The 23,742-nt window shown below is 37.4% G+C and overlaps 1 protein-coding gene and 1 long non-coding RNA gene across 2 annotated transcripts in view; both read left to right on the forward strand.

The window, feature by feature from the left end:
* EPM2A (EPM2A glucan phosphatase, laforin) overlaps positions 1–4,574 on the forward strand; it is a 130,089-nt gene extending 125,515 nt beyond the window's left edge. The window contains exon 5 of the mRNA XM_082474894.1: positions 1,187–4,574. Within this exon, the coding sequence (XP_082331020.1) occupies positions 1,187–1,401 (215 nt within the window). The 3' untranslated portion in view covers positions 1,402–4,574. The remainder of the gene's footprint in view (positions 1–1,186) is intronic.
* Positions 4,575–7,655: 3,081 nt separating this feature from the next.
* Positions 7,656–23,044, forward strand: LOC309666951. Its single transcript, XR_014267410.1, has 3 exons — positions 7,656–12,755; positions 13,901–13,959; positions 19,763–23,044. It is a non-coding gene; the product is annotated as an uncharacterized lncRNA (long non-coding RNA).
* Positions 23,045–23,742: the final 698 nt, after the last annotated feature.

The raw sequence follows: 23,742 nt of genomic DNA on the forward strand, positions 1-23,742 counted from the left end.
TGGTGAAAAATTAAACGGACTGGGCTGATTTGAAGTTTATGCCTTCTTTTCCCTACCTTTAGACATAAATTATATTGAGTATAAAGTTTTTTTTTTTTAAAGAAGAAAAGAGACAAAAGAAAAAAGTAGCATGTAAAGGAAGAAGCAGTAAAAATAATGGACTTTCACAAATGGAATCATTAGCCCCTTAATATATGAATTGGGTTTTCACATTTTAAAAGTAGAATTTTCAAGTAGGTAATTTAGATGAGGGAAACTTTAAAATATGATTCATATGACAATGTTCAGTGTTTCTAGTTGTATACTTTTACTGTAAACTTGGACCACGTTTTTAATCTAATAAAACTTATATTCAAAACCCTAACACAAAACACATTCAAAACTTTCTTTGGTTGCATAATTAGCTATTATTATTATGTGAGATCATTTAGAGTTTGGTAAAAATGTATTTGTGTGTTTCATATTATTAGTCTTCTACTGAGCAGCTCTTTTATTACCTTCTAAAGATGTCCCATTAGTCTTGTTTGTTTTTCTTTGATTCCTTAGCATTAATTTAGTGTCAACATAAAATATGTGGTTAGTTAACATTATAGTAGGCATGGACTAGCTCTGGGCTCCTGTAGCTAGAGGATATAGAATATCTAAGAATATGTCCAATGGGGGAAAAGCTTTAAGCTCAAATATGATCTGGAAGTTATCATTTGGCCCAAAGGACAGAAACCCAAGAAGAAAATCCAGAGACAGCTGAAAGAATAGCCGGAGGCAGACAGAAAATGTTGGGCCATTCAAGTAACAGGCAGGATGAATTCCTGTACTATAGTTGTATCAGGCATTATACCAATATTACTAAAGGAAATACTACTTAGCATTCAGTGGATAAGATTGTTGTCATTTAAAACCTGAACTATAAATAATTAGTATTAAATGATCTGGCCTAGCATCAAAGTGGTATGGATTACAAAAAAGAAATTCAGAAGAAACTGGACAGTGAAAGAGTAAAGAGCTGGACCTAGCACAGAACAGAACAGATGATTGTCATTGTCACACCTATCAAGGCTTTCATCAATTTCTAGTGAGAGAAAACTCAGAACTCACTGAATAAAATTTAGTTTGCTGTATATAATTATTTAAGAAAATGGAATATATTTTTCATTTAATAGAGATCCTTATTGTTGCTTTCTTAAAGTTGAACAACAAATCCAAAGATGGATTCATGGTCCAGATAATTGCAGTGAAGATTTTGTACCAACTGTGGACAAACAAGATAAGTGTCCTCCGTTTCTTATAGAATGGTATTCAAACAAATCTTATGTCTGCCCAGCACCTCACATGCTTCAGGGGCTTAAGCCATTTCTGTTTATTATGATTACTGATATATTTGAACTTGTTTCTATTGTTTAGTTTTTATTTCAAAATCTTTCTGCTTTTTCTATGCCTTATTTTCTCCTTTCTTGCTTTTAGTTTTGACTTTAATTATTTCCTCTTCCTTAAAGGAAAGAACATTAATGTTGACCTACAGCCACTTGTGTTTATCCCTCCTTCCTGTTGACATTATTACAATTATAATTATGAATTGTTTTAGATATACTTTCTTTTTTCCTTTTTATATTTCTAACTTTTTTTTTAATTGTTAGGGAGGGCAAAGCAAATGTTGGTGAGGACATACTCTTTATTGCCAGACTTATAATTACCACCCCATCTCATTTTTGCCAACTTCCTATATCTCACAACTTCCATTATATTTGAGAACTTTAAGCTCAGTGAGTCTCAAGGTTCCAATGAGCACATTATTGCCCATCTTCCTGCAGTACAGCATCTCCTCATTCGGTGATGAAATGTCTTACCTGCTGGTCATCCTTCTTAACTTTTCTATTCATTGTTGCAGGTGGATTTCTATCCTCAAATTTTATGTTGTAATTTCCATTCAGATGTCAGGAGGGATAGCCTGTTTGCCGTTTTGTTTTATTTTATTTTATTTTATTTTTTTTTTAAATTTATTTATTTATTTATTATTTATTTTTGGCTGTGTTGGGTCTTTGTTTCTGTGCAAGGGCTTTCTCTAGTTGCGGCAAGCGGGGGCCACTCTTCATCGCGGTGCGCGGGCCTCTCACTATCGCGGCCTCTCTTGTTGCGGAGCACAGGCTCCAGACGCGCAGGCTCAGTAGTTGTGGCTCACGGGCCCAGTTGCTCCGCGGCATGTGGGATCTTCCCAGACCAGGGCTCGAACCCGTGTCCCCTGCATTGGCAGGCGGACTCTCAACCACTGCACCACCAGGGAAGCCCATGTTTGCCATTTTAAATCAGAATTTTCTCAATCATCATCTATACCAGTGACACCCAAATCTCAATTCTAAAGCTCTTTCTTGAGTGCCAGGCCCATATATCAATTTTTTTTCTGAACATTTTCATTTGGACATCTCCCAGGATAGCTTTCAAATTCAACATGCCACAAAATGAAGTTTTCTTTCTTTTGCTGAACTTCCCACATTTTCTCCTTTGGGCAAGCAGTGACAACATCTTTCTCCCAGTTGCTCAAGTCAGAAGATTGAATGTCATTTCTGCCGTTTTCCTCCCATTCACCATCCCTCTAATCACTCAGCAAGTTCTTTCACTTATACCTCCTAAATATCTCTTAAGTATGTCCACTTCCAATTATCAGCTCTGATACAGATTATTAAAACATTCTGAGTTATCTTCCTACTGTTATTCTTACCCCTTTCCAGACCATTCTTTATGTGGCTACCAGAGAAACCCTTCTAAAATTCAAATATGATACTGTCTCTTCCTTGCTCAGCGTTTCTCAATGTCTCCTCATCGTTCTAGGGAAAAAGTTAAAAAGTTCTTACTGGGACATGTAAGGCCCCTTATGATCCAGACCATGTCTTTCTCTCCAGTGTCTCTTGTCACTCGTGTAACTATCCTCCAAGAGTACACTTCAGTCACAGTGAATTACTTCAATGTTCTATGAACTTTTTTACCCTCTGGTTTTGGCACATACTCTTTCCTCTGCCTGGAACCCTCTTCCCTCCCATCTATGTCTGGCCTGTCCTTTGTTCTCCAAGGTCACCCTCTCTGAGATGTCTTCGTGGGTCCTCAAGGTTGCTCCTCCCCGGCATTTTCATAGGACCCACGTTTGCTGCTCTTCAAGCACTTAACACACTGCACTATAACATCTTTAGGTAGGAATTGTAAATAGTGTTTAGCAGCACAGGCTTTTGCACATTCTCAGATATCATTTAAGCCAAATACTTCTTTGGCTCCTGTGCTCAGATCTGATGTATATTTTAACCTAAGAGAAATATGAAGAAAACATTTCAGAATAACTTTTTTTCATGTAAGTTAATGATTGGGTAATTTATTGAAAAGTACTATCAGAGGCTTCCTTTTGTTGTTTTTTGCTTAATATCCATTTCTATATATACCACTAGTATTTAATGGTATTAAATCATAACAAATATATGTCAACAGCAGAAAGCCATGATTCTATAAAATTTTATATTGCATTTTCAACCCAATCTCTTGCTGAAAATTGCATTTATTCAATCCCCCTTTGGTTTGCCATCATAGGCTAATACTGATGGCATTCAAAAAAGAACAGCCTTATGAAATACATTGCTAAGTGTACTAAGAATATTATTGATTGTATTGCACTGCACAGTATTCTCACAATGAGTGATCTCATGGAAGAAATTTCCTTCTGGCCAAGGAATGAGGCACAGTTCTTGTTTTCGTGAGCAATAAAAAATACTTTATGAAAGTGTGAAGCTTACAAATAACTGTTTTCCTCTTCTCAGTAACAATTAGGATTATGTAGTACAAATTTCTTGAACTAAATTTACTCCATGGTCTGCCTTGTTTTTCTGCCCATTTTTACTCCATTGCCTCATCTTTCTTACTTACTTAAAATTTTATTTTCATTTTGCTATATTGTTTTATTCATTATAAGTGTCATATTTAATTCCTTTTGGATAAAGAGGATTAAATAAATATACAAATAAAATAGCTGCCATGTTAAAACACTTGCTCAATAAAGAATGAATATGAATACTATTTGTAAAAATGTCAAAAAGTGGTGAAATGTCATGAAATGTCATATATGTTTCAGGATAAGATTCCATATTTTGGAAATGAAGATACTCTAAAAATAGCATCATCCTTTATACTTTGCCTCATGGACACAAATATCAGACGATTGTCTCAACCCACAGATTGTCTTCCTGCCTATGTGTTGATTTGATTGATAGATGCATTCTTATGATTAAGCAAGGATGAGCTAGAATTCAGGTCATCATCATAAGTTTCCTGTATGTCTAAAACTTTACAGAGGGAGGGATGTGTTTTTGTGTTTTTCTTTTCTTTTTGTGATTAATCCAACAAATTGCCTCATCTCCATAATTTCATTTATAATCGATGGAGTAAATAATCAGATGTGAACACCTGTTCTTCCTCTATACATTCTGTTGAGCATAAAAACAGCTGCAGCAACTTGCCTTATCAGGACCGGGTGGGGTAACACCAGGTTTTCCAGGCAGGGTGGGCTGGGAACTACTCTCAGCCTCAGCTCTGAATAAATTCCCCTACCTGGGCGGTAGCACCGGAACCCTCCACGCAGTTCAGGCTTTTCTCGGGAGGCTGTCAGCCCCGCCTGCCTACCTCTCAGCTCCAGCGCTGCTGGCTGCACAGCTTCCAGGTGTCCGCTCCTTTGGTGAGACGGAGTTGGGAGATGCCCTCCTCAGCTCCTTGCCTGGGTGGGCAAGTCAGGCTCTAGGGCCAGCAGAAATCCTCATTTGAGGGTCCCACCGAGTTCCCTGGTCAGCGTGCTGCAGCTGAGCAGAGTGGCTGCTTGGGACTACTGCTCGGGTGCTACAGAAAGCCTTCTTGGAATCTAACATGTTACCACTTTGGGGCCGTTGACCAGCTGCTCCTGACTTGGCTACATGAAGGCTCAGACTGTCCCAGTGTCTGAACTGAAGAGAACCAACACTATTAGCCTATCTCTCACCACCATGAATGCAAGCTTTGTCCTGTGACACATGTACCTTCAGCTGACTTTCGAAAGCCTGCTATTTTGGAGGTCATAATTTTGACTAATGGGCCTATAATTAGTACTTCAGGGAAGAGTATCAGGAGGACAACTACAAATCCCAGACTGGCATGTGCAAGTTCTGAGGAATGCTGGGATAACCCAATGTATCTGGGTGACCTTTGGAGACAGCTGAGACAGAGCTACACAGGGCAGTGGCTGACACACAACTCAGAGCCCATCTTCTCCAGCCGTGTGGCTGGCAGGGTCATGTTGCTCCGGCCAGCTGTCAGGCCTGAGCCTCTGAGGTGAGAGAGCCGAATTCAGGACATTGGACCACCAGAGACCTCCTGGCCCCATGTAATATCAATCAGCGAGAGCTCTCCCAGAGATCTCCATCTCAACGCTAAGACCCAGCTCCACTCAACAACCAACAAGCTATAGTGCTGGACACCCTATGCCAAACAACTAGCGAGACAGGAACACAACCCCACCCATTAGCAGAGAGGCTGCATAAAATCATATTAAGTTCACAGACACCCCGAAACACACCACCGGACACAGTCCTGCCCACCAGAAAGACAAGATCCAGCTTCATCCACCAGAACACAGGCACCAGTCCCCTCCACCAGGACGCCTACACAACCCACTGAACCGACCTTAGCCACTGGGGGCACACACCAAAAACAACAGGAACTATGAACCTGCAGCCTGCAAAAACGAAACCCCAAACACATTAAGTTAAGCAAAATGAGAAGACAGAGAAATACACAGTAGATGAGGGAGCAAGGTAAAAACCCACCAGACCAAAACAAATGAAGAGGAAATATGTAGTCTACCTGAAAAAGAATTCAGAGTAATGATAGTAAAGATGATCCAAAATCTTGGAAATAGAATGGAGAAAACACAAGAAATGTTTAACAAGGACCTAGAAGAACTAAAGAGCAAACAAACAATGATGAACAACACAATAAATGAAATTAAAAATTCTCTAGAAGGAATCAGTAGGAGAATAACTGAGGCAGAAGAGGGATAAGTGACCTGGAAGATAAAATAGTGGAAATAACTACCACAGAGCAGAATAAAGAAAAAAGAATGAAAAGAATTAAGGACAGTCTCAGAGACCTCTGGGACAACATTAAATGCACCAACATTCTAATTATAGGGGTCACAGAAGAAGAAGAGAAAAAGAAAGGGAGTGAGAAAATATTTGAAGACATTATAGTTTAAAACTTCCCTAATATGGGAAAGGAAATAGTCAATCAAGTACAGGAAGCACAGAGAGTCCCATACAGGATAAATCCAAGGAGAAACACACACCAAGACACATATTAATCAAACTATCAAAAATTAAATACAAAGAAAAAATATTAAAAGCAGCAAGAGAAAAACAACAAATGACATACAAGGGAATCCCCATAATGTTAACAGCTGATCTTTCAGCAGAAACTCTGCAAGCCTGAAGGGTGTGGCAGGACATGTTGAAAGTGATAAAAGGGAAAAACCTACAACCAAGATTACTCTACCTAGCAAGGATCTCATTCAGATTTGACGGAGAAATTAAAACCTTTACAGACAAGCAAAAGTTAAGAGAATTCAGCACCACCAAACCAGCTTTACAACAAATGCTAATAGAACTTCTCTAGGCAGGAAACACAAGAGAAGGAAAAGACCTACAATAACAATGAAGCCCTACAATTAAGAAAATGGTAATAGAAACATACATATCAATAATTACCTTAAATGTAAATGGATTAAATTCTCCAACCAAAAGGCATAGACTCACTGAATGGATACAAAAACAAGACCCGTATATATGCAGTATACAAGAGACCCACTTCAGACCAAGGGACCCATAAAGATGGAAAGTGAGGGGCTGGAAAAAGATATTCCATGCAAATTGAAATCAAAAGAAAGCTAGAGTAGCAATTCTCATATCAGACAAAATAGACTTTAAAATAAACACTATTACAAGAGACAAAGAAGGACACTACATAATGATCAAGGGATCAATCCAAGAGGAAGATATAACAATTGTAAATATTTATGCACCCAACATAGGAGCATCTCAATACATAAGGCAAATGCTAACAGCCATAAAAGGGGAAATCGACAGTAACACAATCATTGTAGGGGACTTTAACACCCCACTTTCACCAATGGACAGATCATCATAAGTGAAAATAAATAAGGAAACACAAGCTTTAAATGACACATTAAACAAGATTGACTTAATTGATATTTATAGGACATTCCATCCAAAAACAACAGAATACACTTTCTTCTCAAGTGCTCATGGAACATTCTCCAGGATAGATCATATCTTGGGTCACAAATCAAGACTTGGTAAATTTAAGAAAATTGAAATTGTATCAGGTATCTTTTCCAACCACAACACTGTAAGACTAGATGTCAATTACAGGAAAAAAACTGTAAAAAATACAAACACATGGAGGCTAAACAATACACTACTAAATAACCAAGAGATCACTGAGGAAATCAGGAGGAAATCAAAAAATACCTAGAAACATATGACAATGAAAACACGATGACCCAAAACCTATGGGATGCAGCAAAAGCAGTTCTAAGAGGGAAGGTTATAGCAATACAGTCCTACCTCAAGAAACAAGAGATAGGGAGGGTGGGAGGGAGGGAGACGCAAGAGGGAAGAGATATGGCAACATATGTATATGTATAACTGATTCACTTTGTTATAAAGCAGAAACTAACACACCATTGTAAAGCAATTATACTCCAATAAAGATGTTAAAAAAAAAAAAAAGAAACAAGAGAAATCTCAAATAAACAACCTAACCTTATACCTAAAGCAATTACAGAAAGAAGAACAGAAAAACTGCAAAGTTAGCAGAAGGGAAGAAATCATAAAGATCAGATCAGAAATAAATGAAAAAGAAATGAAGGAGTTTTAGTAAAACTAAAAGCTGGTTCTTTGAGAAGATAACTAAAATTTTTAAACCATTAGCCAGACTCATCAAGAAAAAAAGGGAGAAGACTCAAATCAATAGATTTAGAAATGAAAAAGGAGAAGTAACAACTGACACTGAAGAAATACAAAGGATCATGAGAGATTATTACAAGCAACTCTATGCCAGTAAAATGGACAACCTTGAAGAAATGGACAAATTCTTAGAAAAGCACAACCTTCTGAGACTGAACCAGGAAGAAATAGAAAATATGAACAGACCAGTCACAAGCACTGAAATTGAAATTGTGATTAAAAATCTTCCAACTAACAAAAGCGCAGGACCAGATGGCTTCACAGGTGAATTCTATCAAACATTTAGAGAAGAGTTAACACCTATCCTTCTCAAATTCTTCCAAAATATAGCAGAGGGAGGAACAGTCCCAAACTCATTCTATGAGGCCACCATCACCCTGATACCAAAACCAGACAAAGATGTCACAAAAAAAGAAAACTATAGGCCAATATCACTGATGAACATAGATGCAAAAATCCTCAACAAAATACTAGCAAACAGAATCCAACAGCACATTAAAAGGATCATACTCCCTGATGAAGAGGGGTTTATCCCAGGAATGCAAGGATTCTTCAGTACATGCAAATCAATCAATAAAATAAACCATATTAACAAATTGAAGGAGAAAAACCATATGGTCATCTCAATAGATGCAGAAAAAGCTTTCAACAAAATTCAACACCGATTTATGATAAAAACCCTCCAGAAACTAAGCATAGAGGGAACTTATCTCAACATAATCAAGGCCATATATGACAAACCCACAGCCAATATCGTTCTCCATGGTGAAAAACTGAAACCTTTTCCACTAAGATCAGGAACAAGACAAGATTGCCCACTCTCACCACTGTTATTCAACATAGTTTTGGAAGTTTTAGCCACAGCAATCAGAAGAAAAAGAAATAAAAGGAATCCAAATCGGAAAAGAAGAAGTAAAACTGTCACTATTTGCAGATGACATGATACTTAGAGAATCCTAAAGATGCTACCAGAAAACTACTAGAAGCAATCAATGAATTTGGTAAAGTAGCAAGATGCAAAATTAATGCACAGAAATGTATTACATTCCTATACACTAATGACAAAAAATTTGAAATAGAAATTAAGGAAACACTCCCATTTACCATTGCAACAACAAAGAATAAAATACCTAGGAATAAACCTACCTAAGGAGGCAAAAGACCTGTATGCAGAAAAGTATAAGACACTGATGAAAGAAATTAAAGATGATACAAACAGTTGGAGAGATATACCATGTTCTTGGATTGGAAGAATCAACATTGTGAAATGACTATACTACCCAAAGCAATCTACAGATTCAATGGAATACCTATTAAACTACCAATGGAATTTTTTACAGAATTAGAAAAAAATTTTCATAATTTGTATGGAAACACAGAAGACCCCAAATAGCCAAGCAATCTTGAGTAAGAAGAACAGAGCTGGAGGAATCAGGCTCCCTGACTTCAGACTATACTACAAAGCTACAGTAATCAAGACAGTATTGTACTGGCACAAAAACAGAAATATAGACCAATGGAACAGGATAGAAAGCCCAGAGATAAACCCACGCACATATGGCCACCTTATCTTTGATAAAGGAGGCAAGAATATACAATGGAGAAAAGACAGCCTCTTCAATAAGTGGTGCTGGGAAAACTGGACAGCTACATGTAAAATAATGAAATTAGAACATTTCCTGACACAAAACACAAAAATAAACTCAAATTGGGTTAAAGACCTAAATGTAAGGCCAGACACTATAAAACTCTTAGAGGAAAACATAGGCAGAACACTCTATGACATAAATCACAGCAAGATCCTTTTTGACCCACCTCCTACAGAAAGGGAAATAAAAACAAAAATAAACAAATGGGACCCAATGAAACTTCAAAGCTTTTGCACAGCAAGGGAGACCATAAACAAGACTAAAAGACAACCCTCAGAATGGGAGAAAATATTTGCAAATGAAGCAACTAACAAAGGGTTAATCTCCAAAATATACAAGCAGCTCATGCAGCTCAATATCAAAAACACAAACAACCCAGTCCAAAAATGGGCAGAAGACCTAAATAGGCATTTCTCCAAAGAAGACATACAGATGGCCAAGAGGCACATGAAAAGCTGCTCAGCATCACCAATTGTTAGAGAAATGCAAATCAAAACTACAATGAGGTATCACCTCACACCAGTTAGAATGGGCATCATCAGAAAATCTACAAACAATAAATGCTGGAGAGGGTGTGGAGAAAAGGGAACCCTCTTGCACTGTTGGTGGGAATGTAAACTGATACAGCCACTATGGAGAACAGTATGGAGGTTCCTTAAAAAACTAAAAATAGAGCTACCACATGACCCAGCAATCCCACTACTGGGCATATACCCTGAGAAAACCATAATTCAAAAAGAGTCATGTACCACAATGTTCACTGCAGCACTATTTACAATAGCCAGGACATGGAAGCAACCTAAGTGCACATCGACAGATGAATGGATAAAGAAGATGTGGCACATATATACAATGGAATATTACTCAGCCATAAAAAGAAACGAAATTGAGTTATTTGTTGTGAGGTGGATAGAGTCCAACTCACTAGAGTCTGTTATACAGAGTGAAGTAAGTCAGAAAGAGAAAAACAAATACCATATGCTATCACATATATATGGAATCTAAAAAAAAAAAAAATTGTTCTGAAGAACCTAAGGGCAGGATAGGAGTAAAGATGCAGACGTGGAGAGTGGACTTGAGGACACAGGGAGGGGGAGGGGTGGGCTGGGACGAGGTGAGAGAGTGGCATGGACATGTATACACTACCAAATATAGAATGGGTGGCTGGTGGGAAGCAGCTGCATAGCACAGGGAGATCAGCTCGGTGCTTTGTGACCACCTAGAGGGGTGGGATAGGGAGGGTGGGAGGGAGAGGCAAGAGGGAGGGGATATGGGGATATATGTATATGTATAGCTGACTCACTGTGTTATACAGCAGAAACTAACACACCATTGTAGAGCAATCATACTCCAATAAAGATGCTGACAAAAAGGAAAAAACAGCTGCAGCCCTCTGAAAGTCATAAATAAAAGTCACAACTAAAAGATTAGGCTAACCTAGTGACCTGTTACATTTCAGATGTCTGCAGAGTGGAATTCTCTCTTCCAGAGAAAACTGCATACCTGATAGTATTGTTATGACATCCACAGTATTCCCTTATGAAATAAACACAAAGTTTTAATTTTTTTCCTATTTATAGTATATTATTTTCTCCAAGGGTAATCAAAATTTGTTAACTTATTAGCTAAAAAGATTCAAATTTCTGTACACAGAAAATTTTTCAGTGTTTTAAGTATGTTAAGCTGATTATTTGAAAATGGAGGCGATATTCTTTGGAAGATAATAAGATCATTGCATATGTAAACCAGTTAAATAAAGGACGCTTGCACGTAATCACTGGCAAACAGTAATTAGAGTTGTGTAAAGAAAATTTGTTTTATTTTTAAGTTATTTAAATAGTTCTGAATATGCATGAGGAATAACAACTGATATAAAACAAGTCTCTTTGACAAGCGCTTTTAAGTGTCTATAGGTAAATGTCCCAGTTTAATCTGAAGCATTTGCCAATCTTCTTTCTCCAGGAATTACTTGCACAAAAATATTTGTTGTTAGCACAGAATATGTTTTATCCCTCAGTGGCCTATTTTCTTTCAATTCAAAGAGAAGAACTCTTTGATCCATATGATATATGATTTTTGATTGTCACTTTTAATGACAGAAATAGAGGATACATAAACAAAATCCACATTTTAGTCAGGAGTCAATCTTCCCACAGCTCATAATAAAAATGTTATCAATGAGATACTTTCCAAAAATAAATAAGGGAGAAACCTGGTTTAGTAATAGTGCAAGTGAAAAAAATCTAGGGTATTTAAATGAGCCCACCATTTGCTGTTGTTGCTAAAAAAGCTAACAAAATGATGGGCTGGTTTTTTACACACAAAATTATACAAACAAGGAGCACTTAGGTCTTGACCACGTAAAAGTATAGTGCAGAATTTTTGCTCTGACCACTAGCTAATTGAAGTATTGTGTTCTGTTCTGTCAACAAGTTTGCAGAAGGATATTGACGTTTACAGATTAGACAGTTTTCCAAAGAGGATTTCTGATTTCTTTAAAAGTATAGGTGGAGAAAACAAGACCCAGAGATCTTTTTTTTTTTTAAACGTCTTTATTAGAGTATAATTGCTTTACAATGGTGTGTCAGTTTCTGCTTTATAACAAAGTGAATCAGTTATACATATACATCTGTCCCCAAATCTCTTCCCTCTTGCATCTCCCTCCCTCCCACCCTCCCTATCCCACCCCTCTAGGTGGTCACAAAGCACCGAGCTGATCTCCCTGTGTTATGCGGCTGCTTCCCACTAGCTATCTATTTTACGTTTGGTAGTGTATATATGTCCATGCCACTCTCTCACTTTGTCCCAGCTTACCCTTCCCCCTCCCCGTATCCTCAAACCCAGAGATCTTTCTGAACTAGTAAATTCATCTTTTTGAACAATCGTGTAAATGCTTACTATTTTCCAGGCACCATTTGGGACTTTCACTTAATACAATGGCTTTGTTAAATGGATGTAATTATCAAAATATATAGAAAGGAGATTAGGACAATTCACTTGGAGAAAAGAAGACTGTGGAAAGAAATAACACTCAAAATATTTGAAGAATTGACATATAAATAAGGCAAGTACCTTGCACTTGCTGCTCCAGAGGGCAGAAGAAAGATTCATGGCTGGGAGTTATAGGGTAGTAGGTTTTGGCTTCCTTTAAGGAAGAACTTTCCAAACAGAATTGGAAAGTGGTAAAATAGATTGCTTTGTGAGATAATGAGCTTCCTGCCACTAAATGATTTTAAACCAGAAGTTGAAAAACCCCCTCTACAAATATTTTAAAGAGGGTCGGTTCCTGGATGGAAGACTTGATCCTATGACTACTGAGGTCCTTTCCAAAGTTAACAATCTATGCTTCTAATTAGTGATTTGTGTCAACTTTCAATTTCCTCTTTTCCCTTGAACATTAAAAAGCTACAAATTGGCATTTACCAAAGCAACCAAAGGACCTGAGAGGACAGTAAAAATGTTCTACAGTGCTCAGAGAGAAAGCTGAATGCTCAACTGGCTCTTGCTCCTTCCTAGTGATGTTGGAGAAGATAGGGGAAAGGAATGAATGAATAATGAATGAATGAATGAATGTACAGATAAAAAATAAGTAAGTGTAAACCTTCTGAAGCTACACAGGGGTCCACATTATGTGTGTAGGGAACACTGGAATAACATACCGTGGGCCAAATGGAATGAGCTGTGGGTAGATTCTCCAATGAGAAGAACTTTAAAGGAAAAAGAGGGTCATAGCCTGCAAGAGAGAAGAGGCCATCTTTGCCACAAGAATAAACCCCTGAAATCATTTAGAGTTCATGTAATTGTCTTGATTGAGTATACATCATTATCTTCTCCACGCATTTTCCACGTAAAATTTTTATTCGGAATTCATGAAAATTTCACTTGAAAACATCTCTGACAGAAATCCAGTCTGGTGTCAGTAAAGCAAATTTAAATTTGATCATTCCTGGACACAGTTCTAGTTTATTGGCTGACAGTTCTATGGGCTATGTTACATTAGGTGTATAGACTGGTCAAGTCCTGCTCACCTATTCATTTGGTATTTTAACTTTGAGCTAAGCAATATGTCAGATCAATTAACTGACTCAGAACACTACTCAAGGCAAGTGTATTAGACATGCCAGGATTTTACTAATTACCTGGTCTTGTGGCTAACCACCATCCCCTCCCTCTCCCTGGGAGAACTTGCTTCCTTTTACTGTTTCATAGGATGAGAGCTGTTTGCTGAGACGGTGTCTTAGCCAAGTAAAGTAAAGAGAAGAACACTTGTGAGTATAATCACATTTCTCAAATAAATAATCTCCTGAGTAGTTTTCTCCCTATTTTCCCTGCTGTTTATTTTTTTTCCCTTTAATATAATTTACTGCCTATTCTGTTAAAGCAATTAGATATTTGTGTTAATTAGATATTTGTTGTCTGTGCTGAAGTGGAGGTACTTAGCTCAGGATGGGAGCTGGCTCTCAGATGCTCATTCTGAGAGTAACTTTTCGTTTTGCTATTTTCTTCGTGGCACACTTGCATCTATTTCTTCAGCACCGTGTTACGGCTCTCTGAAAATACATCAAACTTAAATGGGTCCTCAAAGCAGCACTTCTTCTGTACTGTCTGTTGTTTAAAAATGTGTTGCTTTTACTACTTTCTTTAGTACCACGGGAGAAGAGAGATGACCAACTAAGGAGGTATTGTGAACATTTCCTCTTATTTACCACAATTCAACTGTTTATGAAGTGATACGTGTGAAACAAATGTAAGGAATAACAAAGATATTTTTATATGAGTAAGTGCAGAAAGCAAGAGTCATTTTACAAAAGAAAACAACGTGGAAAGCTATTTCATTAATGAAATAGCTTCTTAAGTTGAATTCTGATACTGTTTTCTAGCTTTGGAAGGTGTATGTATGTGCGTGCATGCTTCAGTCTGTGTGTACATAAAACTATCTTTGAATCCTAGGTTCTGTCTTCCCCCTGCACAGGCCAGATGCCTAACTACTGGGTAACTGATAGAGACAAAGGGTTAAGAAAAGGAGAGAAGCAGCAGAGAGTTTAGATAGTAAGTGCCGACCTCACATGGTATCAAGAACTTTGAAATACAAATGTAATTTTCCTTTTGCCTGCTCCCACTCTTGATTTATATTTCCCTGAACATAGGATGAGTTGTGATGGAGATCCCATGTCAGCTGAAGATTCAAGAACAATGTTATGTTTTCCTTCAAATCCTCTGTTCCACCCTGCTGTCAATCAAAGCAGCTGTGTCATCATATCTCTTTCCCATTTCAAGCCGCAAACTAGTGTCATTTCACCTCCTCTGCATTCTGTTCATGCATTTTATTGCTAAACTAAACTTTATTCTGCTTCATGCTTTCCCCTCGTATCTGTCCCACATTTTTACCACCTGTCCCGAGTACTTTCAATTTTGTGTCTTGATCAATTTTAGTCTCCTTCTGGGCTCTCTGCCTACAGCTGTCCTGCACTTCTCACGGTCATCCTGCGGTCAGCATTGTTTTCTTCATCCATCTCTTAGCCTCTTGAAATTCTTCTTAAAATGCTCTTGCTTATCTCCCCCCAAAGCCTGATAGTGTCTTGTCACTGATTATGTTCTTCAGAACTCTAAGATCCACATACCCTGCTTCACTGCCTGTCAGGGACAAGCCTTGAACTTCATTTCCTTAGTTTCTATTCTTTGGTTCATGAGTCTTTAATCATGTTAGACAAAATTGTCTCAAACTCCCATGATACAGTCATTCCAGTCCAAATGCCAAGTCTTTAAGATAACAGCCTTGTAAGCCTAGATAAGGTTCTTTTCTTTCAAATCCACCCAATTGTGTCTCTCTTCCCTTAAAACTGTCACTGTCACTGCTCTTCCGTGAAGCCATTAACCAGAGGGGATCTGTACTTTTCTTTGTGAAATACAGAATTCCCAGGGACTTCCACGGGCATCTCCACATCCCTTCCCATTTACCTTTGACCTGTTTCTAATGTCAGCACAGCACATCTGTAGATGATGTTCTTCATTGGTTATTTCAGAGTTTGGTACAGGCCGTTCTGTTGCAGGATGTGTGTACGTGTGCACATGTGTGGGTCTGCAGGTTTTGAGAGGACTCAATTGATGAACTCATGTACCTAGTGTCTAGCAAAGCATCATGTGTCTATAAGTGCGGAACTGATTCTTGGGGATGATAGTGAAAACGATACCAAGATATCTCCTCGGCTGACACTAGACACAATAGTAACAGTAATGGCTTTAAATGAACAGGGCTCATAACAATTCTTTGAGGTAGTTGCTACGATTGTTCTCATTTGCTGACGAGGAAGCTGAGATACAGAGTGGTTAATACCTTCTGTAAGGTAAAACAGCTTGAAAGTGTTAGAGGCAGAATTAAAATCAGGCTTTTTGATACCACAAACCCCACTCTTAATCACTATGCCACATTGCCATTATAGCTGATTAATTTTTAAATTTGTATTGAAGACAACTCAAACTGTACACATGGTTTTTTAAATAGAAAAATAACATTTAAAATCGTTAATAAAAAACGATGAAGCAAATATTTATGTCTTGGCATAGCTCAAATGGATTCTGGTTCGTAATTTAGAAATGCTTTCTGCATAAAAGTTTAATATAATATATAAATATTTAAACATGAAAAATTAACATAAAATGTAAACAAACACTTTAAAAAGCATATATATTTTTTATTTATACCAGGGTATTGAGTATTATTTTTTCTACATATAAGAAGTGCACCAGTGAGGAAAAAGAATGACGATGTCTAAAAAATAAAATAAATTACACAGTTAAGAAATGAAAAATTAAAGTATACATGTGTGCTGCCTCCAGAAGTTCATGCAGGGCACAGAAATAGCTGAGTAGGGGACACAAGAACCATGAACAATTGGGTTTCTATTCATGTAGAGTCAAACTTTTCTACTTCTGTTCCTGGATTTGATTTTCATTTTCTTCTTTTTCTCTTTGGTGGTTATGAAACTGAATAAGAATTTAGATGATTGCTAAAGGAATAATCAATTGGCAGAAGTAAATTTCCATAGCTAGTCACCTGGTTTGAGAAGTATCCCATGGGATAAAAAGCTGTATGATGAATACTTAGGGTTATCAATGAACCTAAGGTGTGATGAAAGTTTCCTGTAGTTTTTTTTTTTCACAATTTCTTCTTAACCATATTAAATATGCTGTCGTTTGGTGTATCACTTTTTGAGTTATTTCTTCTGAGTCTGAAAGCGTATTTTTTGTTTCTTTCTGACCATGGAGTTTTTAATTTTAAATCTTTTTAATTTTAATGTACATAAATGGTAAATTACAATATAAAAATTTGATGCCAAGGTTACCACTCCCTTTTTGTATCTGGAAAGCCAGCATTATTAGTAAGCAATGTGTCTTTCTCTGCCTGAGAACACTCTCTTTTGAGTGTCAGTTTTCCTGAATTACAGTGAAGGTGGTTTACCTCTGAGCCGTATATAGGAGCCATATCTATTCCTTTTTGAGACTTGCAGTCTGCATAATCATACTCTTACCTTTCACTGTGGCTGAACTTCAGAATGAAGAAATCCTATTTAGCATCCCAGCTTCAGAGAAGAGGTTAATGGAAGAGCCTGAGCTTATGGAGCACACATGTCCTTGTACAGGGCCAGTTACTGGGGGTTGGTGATATCAAAAGTTAGAGTAGTGCCCAAACTGTTCAGAGTATGTTTTTCTATGTTTCTATAAAAGATTAAAAAAAAAACCTTTAAATACTCAAGTGAGAACATGCTAAACCAAAGAGTATTTTACTTACCATGTATGGCGTTTTGGTATAATTGTTATAACTTGTGAATAACTGCTGCTGTTGTTGTTGTTGTTAGAAATACTGAACGGTCTCTCAAAGGAAGGTGAACTCCAGGTTGACAGTCAAAGCCACTGTCTGACTTTCAGAAGCAACTTTTCTGTAATAAGTGGACCACAAAACATGTAATCTGTCCCTGGCAAAGTTGTAAATTTAATTTTTGCCATCATCTTGCTGTTCCTTTAAGCATCCATTACTGTTCTCTGTTCCTTCCTTCCCTCTCCCCAACCCCAGTGATACCAATAAGCCACAATATGAATGCAGAGATGCCTCACTCTGGTCCCCTAGGCCTGCCCTACTTGATTATAGGTCCTCTCTCCTCATCTCTCCAATCTAACTGATATTCCTTCCTGCTTGTGACTTACTTTCATGGTTGGGCTGACAGTATTCTAAGTTATAGGTGCAACATGATTGAATAGTAAAAGTTTGATATATTTAGTGATCCCCCCCAAATTAGACACCAAAAAGGGACCTGCTTCCACTTGGCAAAAATCCCCAAGGAATGAATCCCTAGCAGTGAAATGTCTGGTACTCTGACAGTCTAGCTGAGTTCATCTTTAGAGGCCAGTGGTCCTCATGACTGTTTCTCAGACTTAGATCTTTTTCTACATACTTATATTTTAGATCCACACAGTCATTTGAAAGTAGAGGTTGGAAGGAGTTGTAGGTAATATACTTTATTCTATTCTTCCAAAAGGAAGTAATCTTGTTGATTAAGGGATGTATTTTGTATGAGGATATGAGAAAGCAGCTACTTTCATTTACCCAGTGTCCTCAAATTGCCTTCCTTTTCTGTTTCTTTGAAACATCTTGATGAACTATTTGATTTATGAAAATTATTCTCAGGCTCTGGAGCAAATGCCACTAAATAAATTATTTATTTTGAAGATAAACAGATTTTCCAGTAGTTGCATTGTGTAGATTCAATATAGAATTTACATATGTAAGAGCAGGGTAAAAGCTAAAACAGAATCATTCAAATATACATGTTTTATTCTTTACCAGAAATCACATTTGTTAAAAGAGAGTTATGCTAAATGGTCCAATGTGCCCGAATGTCTAATATATTTCCCTTGAGTATAATAGTAAATTCCTAAAGGAAACTTTTAAATCTTTGTGCACAGTAATACTACCCAGAAGGCATAATCACATTTCTCAAATTCCCAAGAAGTACAAACTACTTTATTTCCTAAAATGATAAGCTTTAAAAAATGCACACACATTTTAGGGATTTTTCTGCATGGCCCCAGATGAACGTAAACTCTTTATGGTTATCCAATTTGGCTTCTGTGAATAAACATTTTATTGTTTATAATTCTGTTGAGTAAAAATCAAATAATTGACAAAATTCTATCCTATATATTTTTATGGAATTTCTCCCCACATCTTCAAATTTACCCTGAAGACCTTTTTTTCTCATTTAAATTGCTTAAGATATTGCTAGTGATTTGAGATATGAGAATGTATTTTATATTTAGAGTCATGTAACTTTAAGCTTTTTTAATTGGAAGGGATCCTAAGAGATTATTTCTATTCTAACTTCTTCACTCTACAGATTAAAAAAAAAAATTGAATCTCAAAGAGGCTATGTAAGCCATCTGATATACATGGCAGAAATACTAATTCCCAGTTCAGGGCACAGATCAGTTCAACAAACATTTATTGAGTAGTTATTGGGGATTTTTAAATAATTGAGAAATAATGTTGAACTTCTAGGGGTTTATACTCTAATAGGGTGTGCAGACCAGTAATAGATAATATCAACAGAATGTGTTAAATATGGTTAAAAAAAAGGCAAGTGCAGGATGAAAGCATAAAAGCAGAAGAATGGATTCATTTGATAAGTAATTTTATTTCTCTTCAATGAACATTTATTGGGCACCTACAGGTGATAAGTACTGGTGAAGTAAAGTAGACATGGTCTCTGATCTCAGGCTGCTTAGTCTTTTGGGGGACAGATGTCAATAAACTAATTGCATAAAATGTATAATGAAAACTAAAATTAGTGCCTTGAATGCAGTTCTAGGACACATAACAAAAGAATCTGACTAGCTTGGGGGTTCAGGAAATGCTTCCCTCTCATCTAGTCCCTGGGATAACCCACAAATTGAAGGGGTCAGGCTCACTGACTTTTAACAGTTAAGTTAAAATTTTTCTTTTATTTAGAAATAATGGATTCTCTTCTAGATAGTTTCATTGTGCATTAAAGGTGTTCACTAAGGCGTATTTGGCAGCTTCACAGGCTTGGGGGAGTCACAGCCAGAAGTGATGTCCCAGTTGCACCACTGGGCAGCTTTGGCAGAGATGCTGTTGTTTTCATGGCCAAGTATGGACACCGCAGATTGCACTGCCAACATGGCACATGTATTCCATCAGGAAGACTTCTGTTGGTCTGTCCCTGGACCCAAGACGTCTCTGGCCACTCTACTGAACAGAAATCCAGGAGGAGCTTACGTCTTCATGTTGCAACCTTCCAAAATTGAAGTCTTAAGAATAGAGGCAGAATTGCCATGAAGCTACTGAAGCTTAAGCTCAAGGCCGCTCACTTGCCACGCCCTGGGTATGACAATGTATTCATTTGGGTCACATATTTTTGTAAAATTTGGAAAAGTAAACTACTTCAATTTCAACAAATTAAGACTGTTGTTTTCTTTTATTCCAACTTCCCCTCCATCACACTTCCTGTGTCAGATGGTTTTGAAGTGGCCCCAGAGATTCAGTGGAGTTGGGGTATTTAATTTACATTTAATGGGGTGTGTTTATGTAGTTTTCAGGCACTTCTAGGAAAAGTTAAACTATTAATAACCATCCTGGTATAGGAATGGCTTCCTGAAAGAAAAGTCTAAGGAATATAAGAGTAATGGACATGGGAGCAATACCCACCTTTAGGGCTGAGATAGAGCATCCAAGGAAGAAACAAATATGGAAGAGTCCACCTTCCTCTCCTCTTCCCTACCATGAGATTCAGACCTCATTGGGAGGGTGCAGCCATGCCCCACTGCATGGTGGGGACCTTCCTGAAGTGCTGTTGGAACTCTGTCCTCTGGGGAGCAGGGGAAGCCATCCACGGAAAGGTGCCCTGCTGAAGAACCGGGTGAGAAGCCACCAGCTGGGATGTTGCCCTCTGGGTTCTCAGGAGAAGCTGCCCATAGGGTGTCCTGTGCTGCAGGATGCTGTAGGAGCACACCGAGAAGAGCTTAACCTGGCACCTCGAAGAAAAACCCTTTCCTCCGTCAGTGTCCTTCCAGCATTCTCTACTGACCAAGCTCAACATCAAGCCAACTGACAAAGGAAAATTCTTTCAGTGTTGCAAGCAGGCAATGAAGGGTGGATTTGGAACTGAGAAGCAATAAGTTGAAAACTAGCATACACCCCTAAGCAAATGTCATTGCCAATAACCTACAAGTCAGGCAGATGTTGCAAAACCCAGAAAAAAAAAAAAAAAACTATAAAGAGTAGAAACCAACGGTTTAGTGTAGTAAAGAGAAAAAACACTCCTTCTGTATGTTTCCTCTACTTTCCATACTCTACTACAACACTGCTTCACTTCTGACACTTCCAGTCACCCAATGTGTGGGGGTTTACCTACATCAAGCAATTATGTGACACCAGCTGAGTGTCCTACAGTTTAACTCAATTATGACGCTACCTACTTGCAGATAGCATCAGATCCCATAGGTTAAGGGCTAAGTCCCAGAAGATGGCTCCCCTCCCCAACTTCAGACTGCCAACCTGTGCTTCTGATCAACTGGCTATAAATCAGAGGTTAACACAACTTGTCTTCGGGTTTAATTAATTTTGCTGGAGCTGCTCACAAACTCAGGAAAATAGTTTACTTTCTATATTACCAGTTTATTGTAACAGGAGATAACTAAGGAACAGCCAGATGGAGTAGATGTATAGGGTAAGGTTTGTGGGAAGGGGCCTGGAGCTTCTATGACCTCGCTGAGTGTGTCACTTTTGAAGCATTTCCACGTGTTCACCAACCCTGAAGCTCTCCAAACCCTGTCTTTTGGGTTGTTTATGGATGTTTCATTACATAGGCACAAGTGATTAAATCATTGGCCATTGATGACTGATTCAACTTTCAGCCCCTCTCCGGTCCCAGGAGGTGGAGGGAGGGTTGAAAGTTCTAAGCGTTTAATCACGTGGTTGGTTCCCCTGGCAACCAGGCTTTATCCTGTGGGCTTTCCAAAAATCACAGCATTAACATAAAGTCAGATGTGGTTGAAGGAGCTTGTTATGAAGGACAGAAAACACTCATTTCACCTTTATCACACTAAGGCTCTTTCAGGAACTCGGAACAAAACTAAATATTATAACAAAAGATGCCCCTATGGTTATATAGGAGATTACAGGGCTCTAGGAGCTATGTGCCAGGAACCATGGACAAAGACCAAATATTTATTTCTTACTATAAATTGTAATATCACAAGTGTACTTTGAGAGGAGAGCACTGTAGGGGTAAGGGTATGATTGGGAGAGTGAAGAATGGACTGGGAGATGACCAGTGAAGAACCCTGTTATCATTGCATGTCAGAAACATCAGTTTTCTATTGTGGGAAAAGACAGAGAACTAGGCAGATATGATAGGAGGAGCTCTGTTAGAAATCCACTCTGTGGGGGTGGGATAGGGAGAGTGGGAGGGAGGGAGATGCAAGAGAGAAGATATATGGGGATATATGTATATGTATAGCTGATTCACTTTGTTATAAAGCAGAAACTAACACACCATTGTAAAGCAATTATACTCCAATAAAGATGTTTTAAAAAATAAAAGCAATAAAGGTTATTACATTATGAAGTTTAGGAATATAAACTTAGAGGAAAAATAAAAATGAAAATGAAATTGTACTGATGTGTGTTAATGGGAACCTTCGGTGTCCACATCACACACACAATCACATAGTGCTGTATCTCAAAACAACTGAGATATAAGTGATGCTGCTATGATGATTTTAAAATTCTCTGGTGATGACAAAGACACTGATGTCAAAGATGCATCTAAAGAGGTTGGGTATTTTTTAAGTGTGACTGAGGGAAAAAAACAATGTTTCTAAATTACTCTATTTAGATAAAATGTAATTTAAATATATGTGTAGGTAAAATAATAAATTAAATTATATAAGTAGACAAGTCATTATTTCATCAACATCTTTTAAAGTTTACATTTTCCCAGTGGACAAAAGACTTCTCACTGGAATAAACAACAAGTCTATTTTAAAATACATCTTGTTGGACATAGAGAATAGATTGGTGGTTGCCAAGGGGTGATGGGGAGTGAGAGAGGGATGGATTGGGAGTTTGGGATTAGCAGATGCAAACTGGTATATATAGAAGAGATAAAGAGCAAGGTCCTACTATATAGCACAGGGAACTATATACAATACCTGTGATAAACCATAATGGAAAAGAATATGAAAAAGAATGTATATATATGTATAACTGAGTCACTTTGCTGTACAGCAGTAATTAACACAACATTGTAAATCAACTATATTTCAATAAAAAATAAATTAAAAAAAAAAAGAAAGAAAGCCACTCTGTGCAGTGGATTCAGATCTGGTCACACTAACCTGCCTTCCAGCTATAGATCTGTTCACTGTAGAAAACAGTGTGCAGAGAAAAGAACTGAGGCAAATCCACTGATTTTATTATGTGAAAAACACCAAATAGGACAGAACTTGCCTTGTTCATGGATAAGTAAGAATAAAACAACATGCATCCTATAAAATGCTACACAACAATTGCCTATAAAGGAATAATAATCTGTTGCATGAAACACATATAAGGAGACAATGGTTTTCACAGCCAAAGTAATAAGATAATCATGGAAATAATAAGGATTGAATCGTCAGTCAATCATCAATAATAAGGATTGAAAATAAGGAAATAACATGGTTGTTATTCTCAGATGATCTGATGGCCCACACTAAAAATAAAATAGAATATGCAGAAACTTAGAACAATTAAGAGTTCAGCAAGGTTGCCAATTATAAGATCAACAGATAAAACCTGGTAGCATTTCTATATTCCAGAAATAAAATATTAGAAAATATAAAAGGAAAAACAATACCTTTTGTTATGTAAAGAAAAAACTATTCTTTGCCTAGGAACTAATCTACCAAAAGGAAATGCATGCAATTTATGCAGAAAATTATAATACTTTGTTAAAGAAAATAAAATGAAATTTATATAAATGGAGACTTTTACT

The sequence above is a fragment of the Balaenoptera physalus genome (assembly GCF_965194825.1).
Source record: "Balaenoptera physalus genome assembly, chromosome: 9".
Lineage (NCBI taxonomy): Eukaryota > Metazoa > Chordata > Mammalia > Artiodactyla > Balaenopteridae > Balaenoptera > Balaenoptera physalus.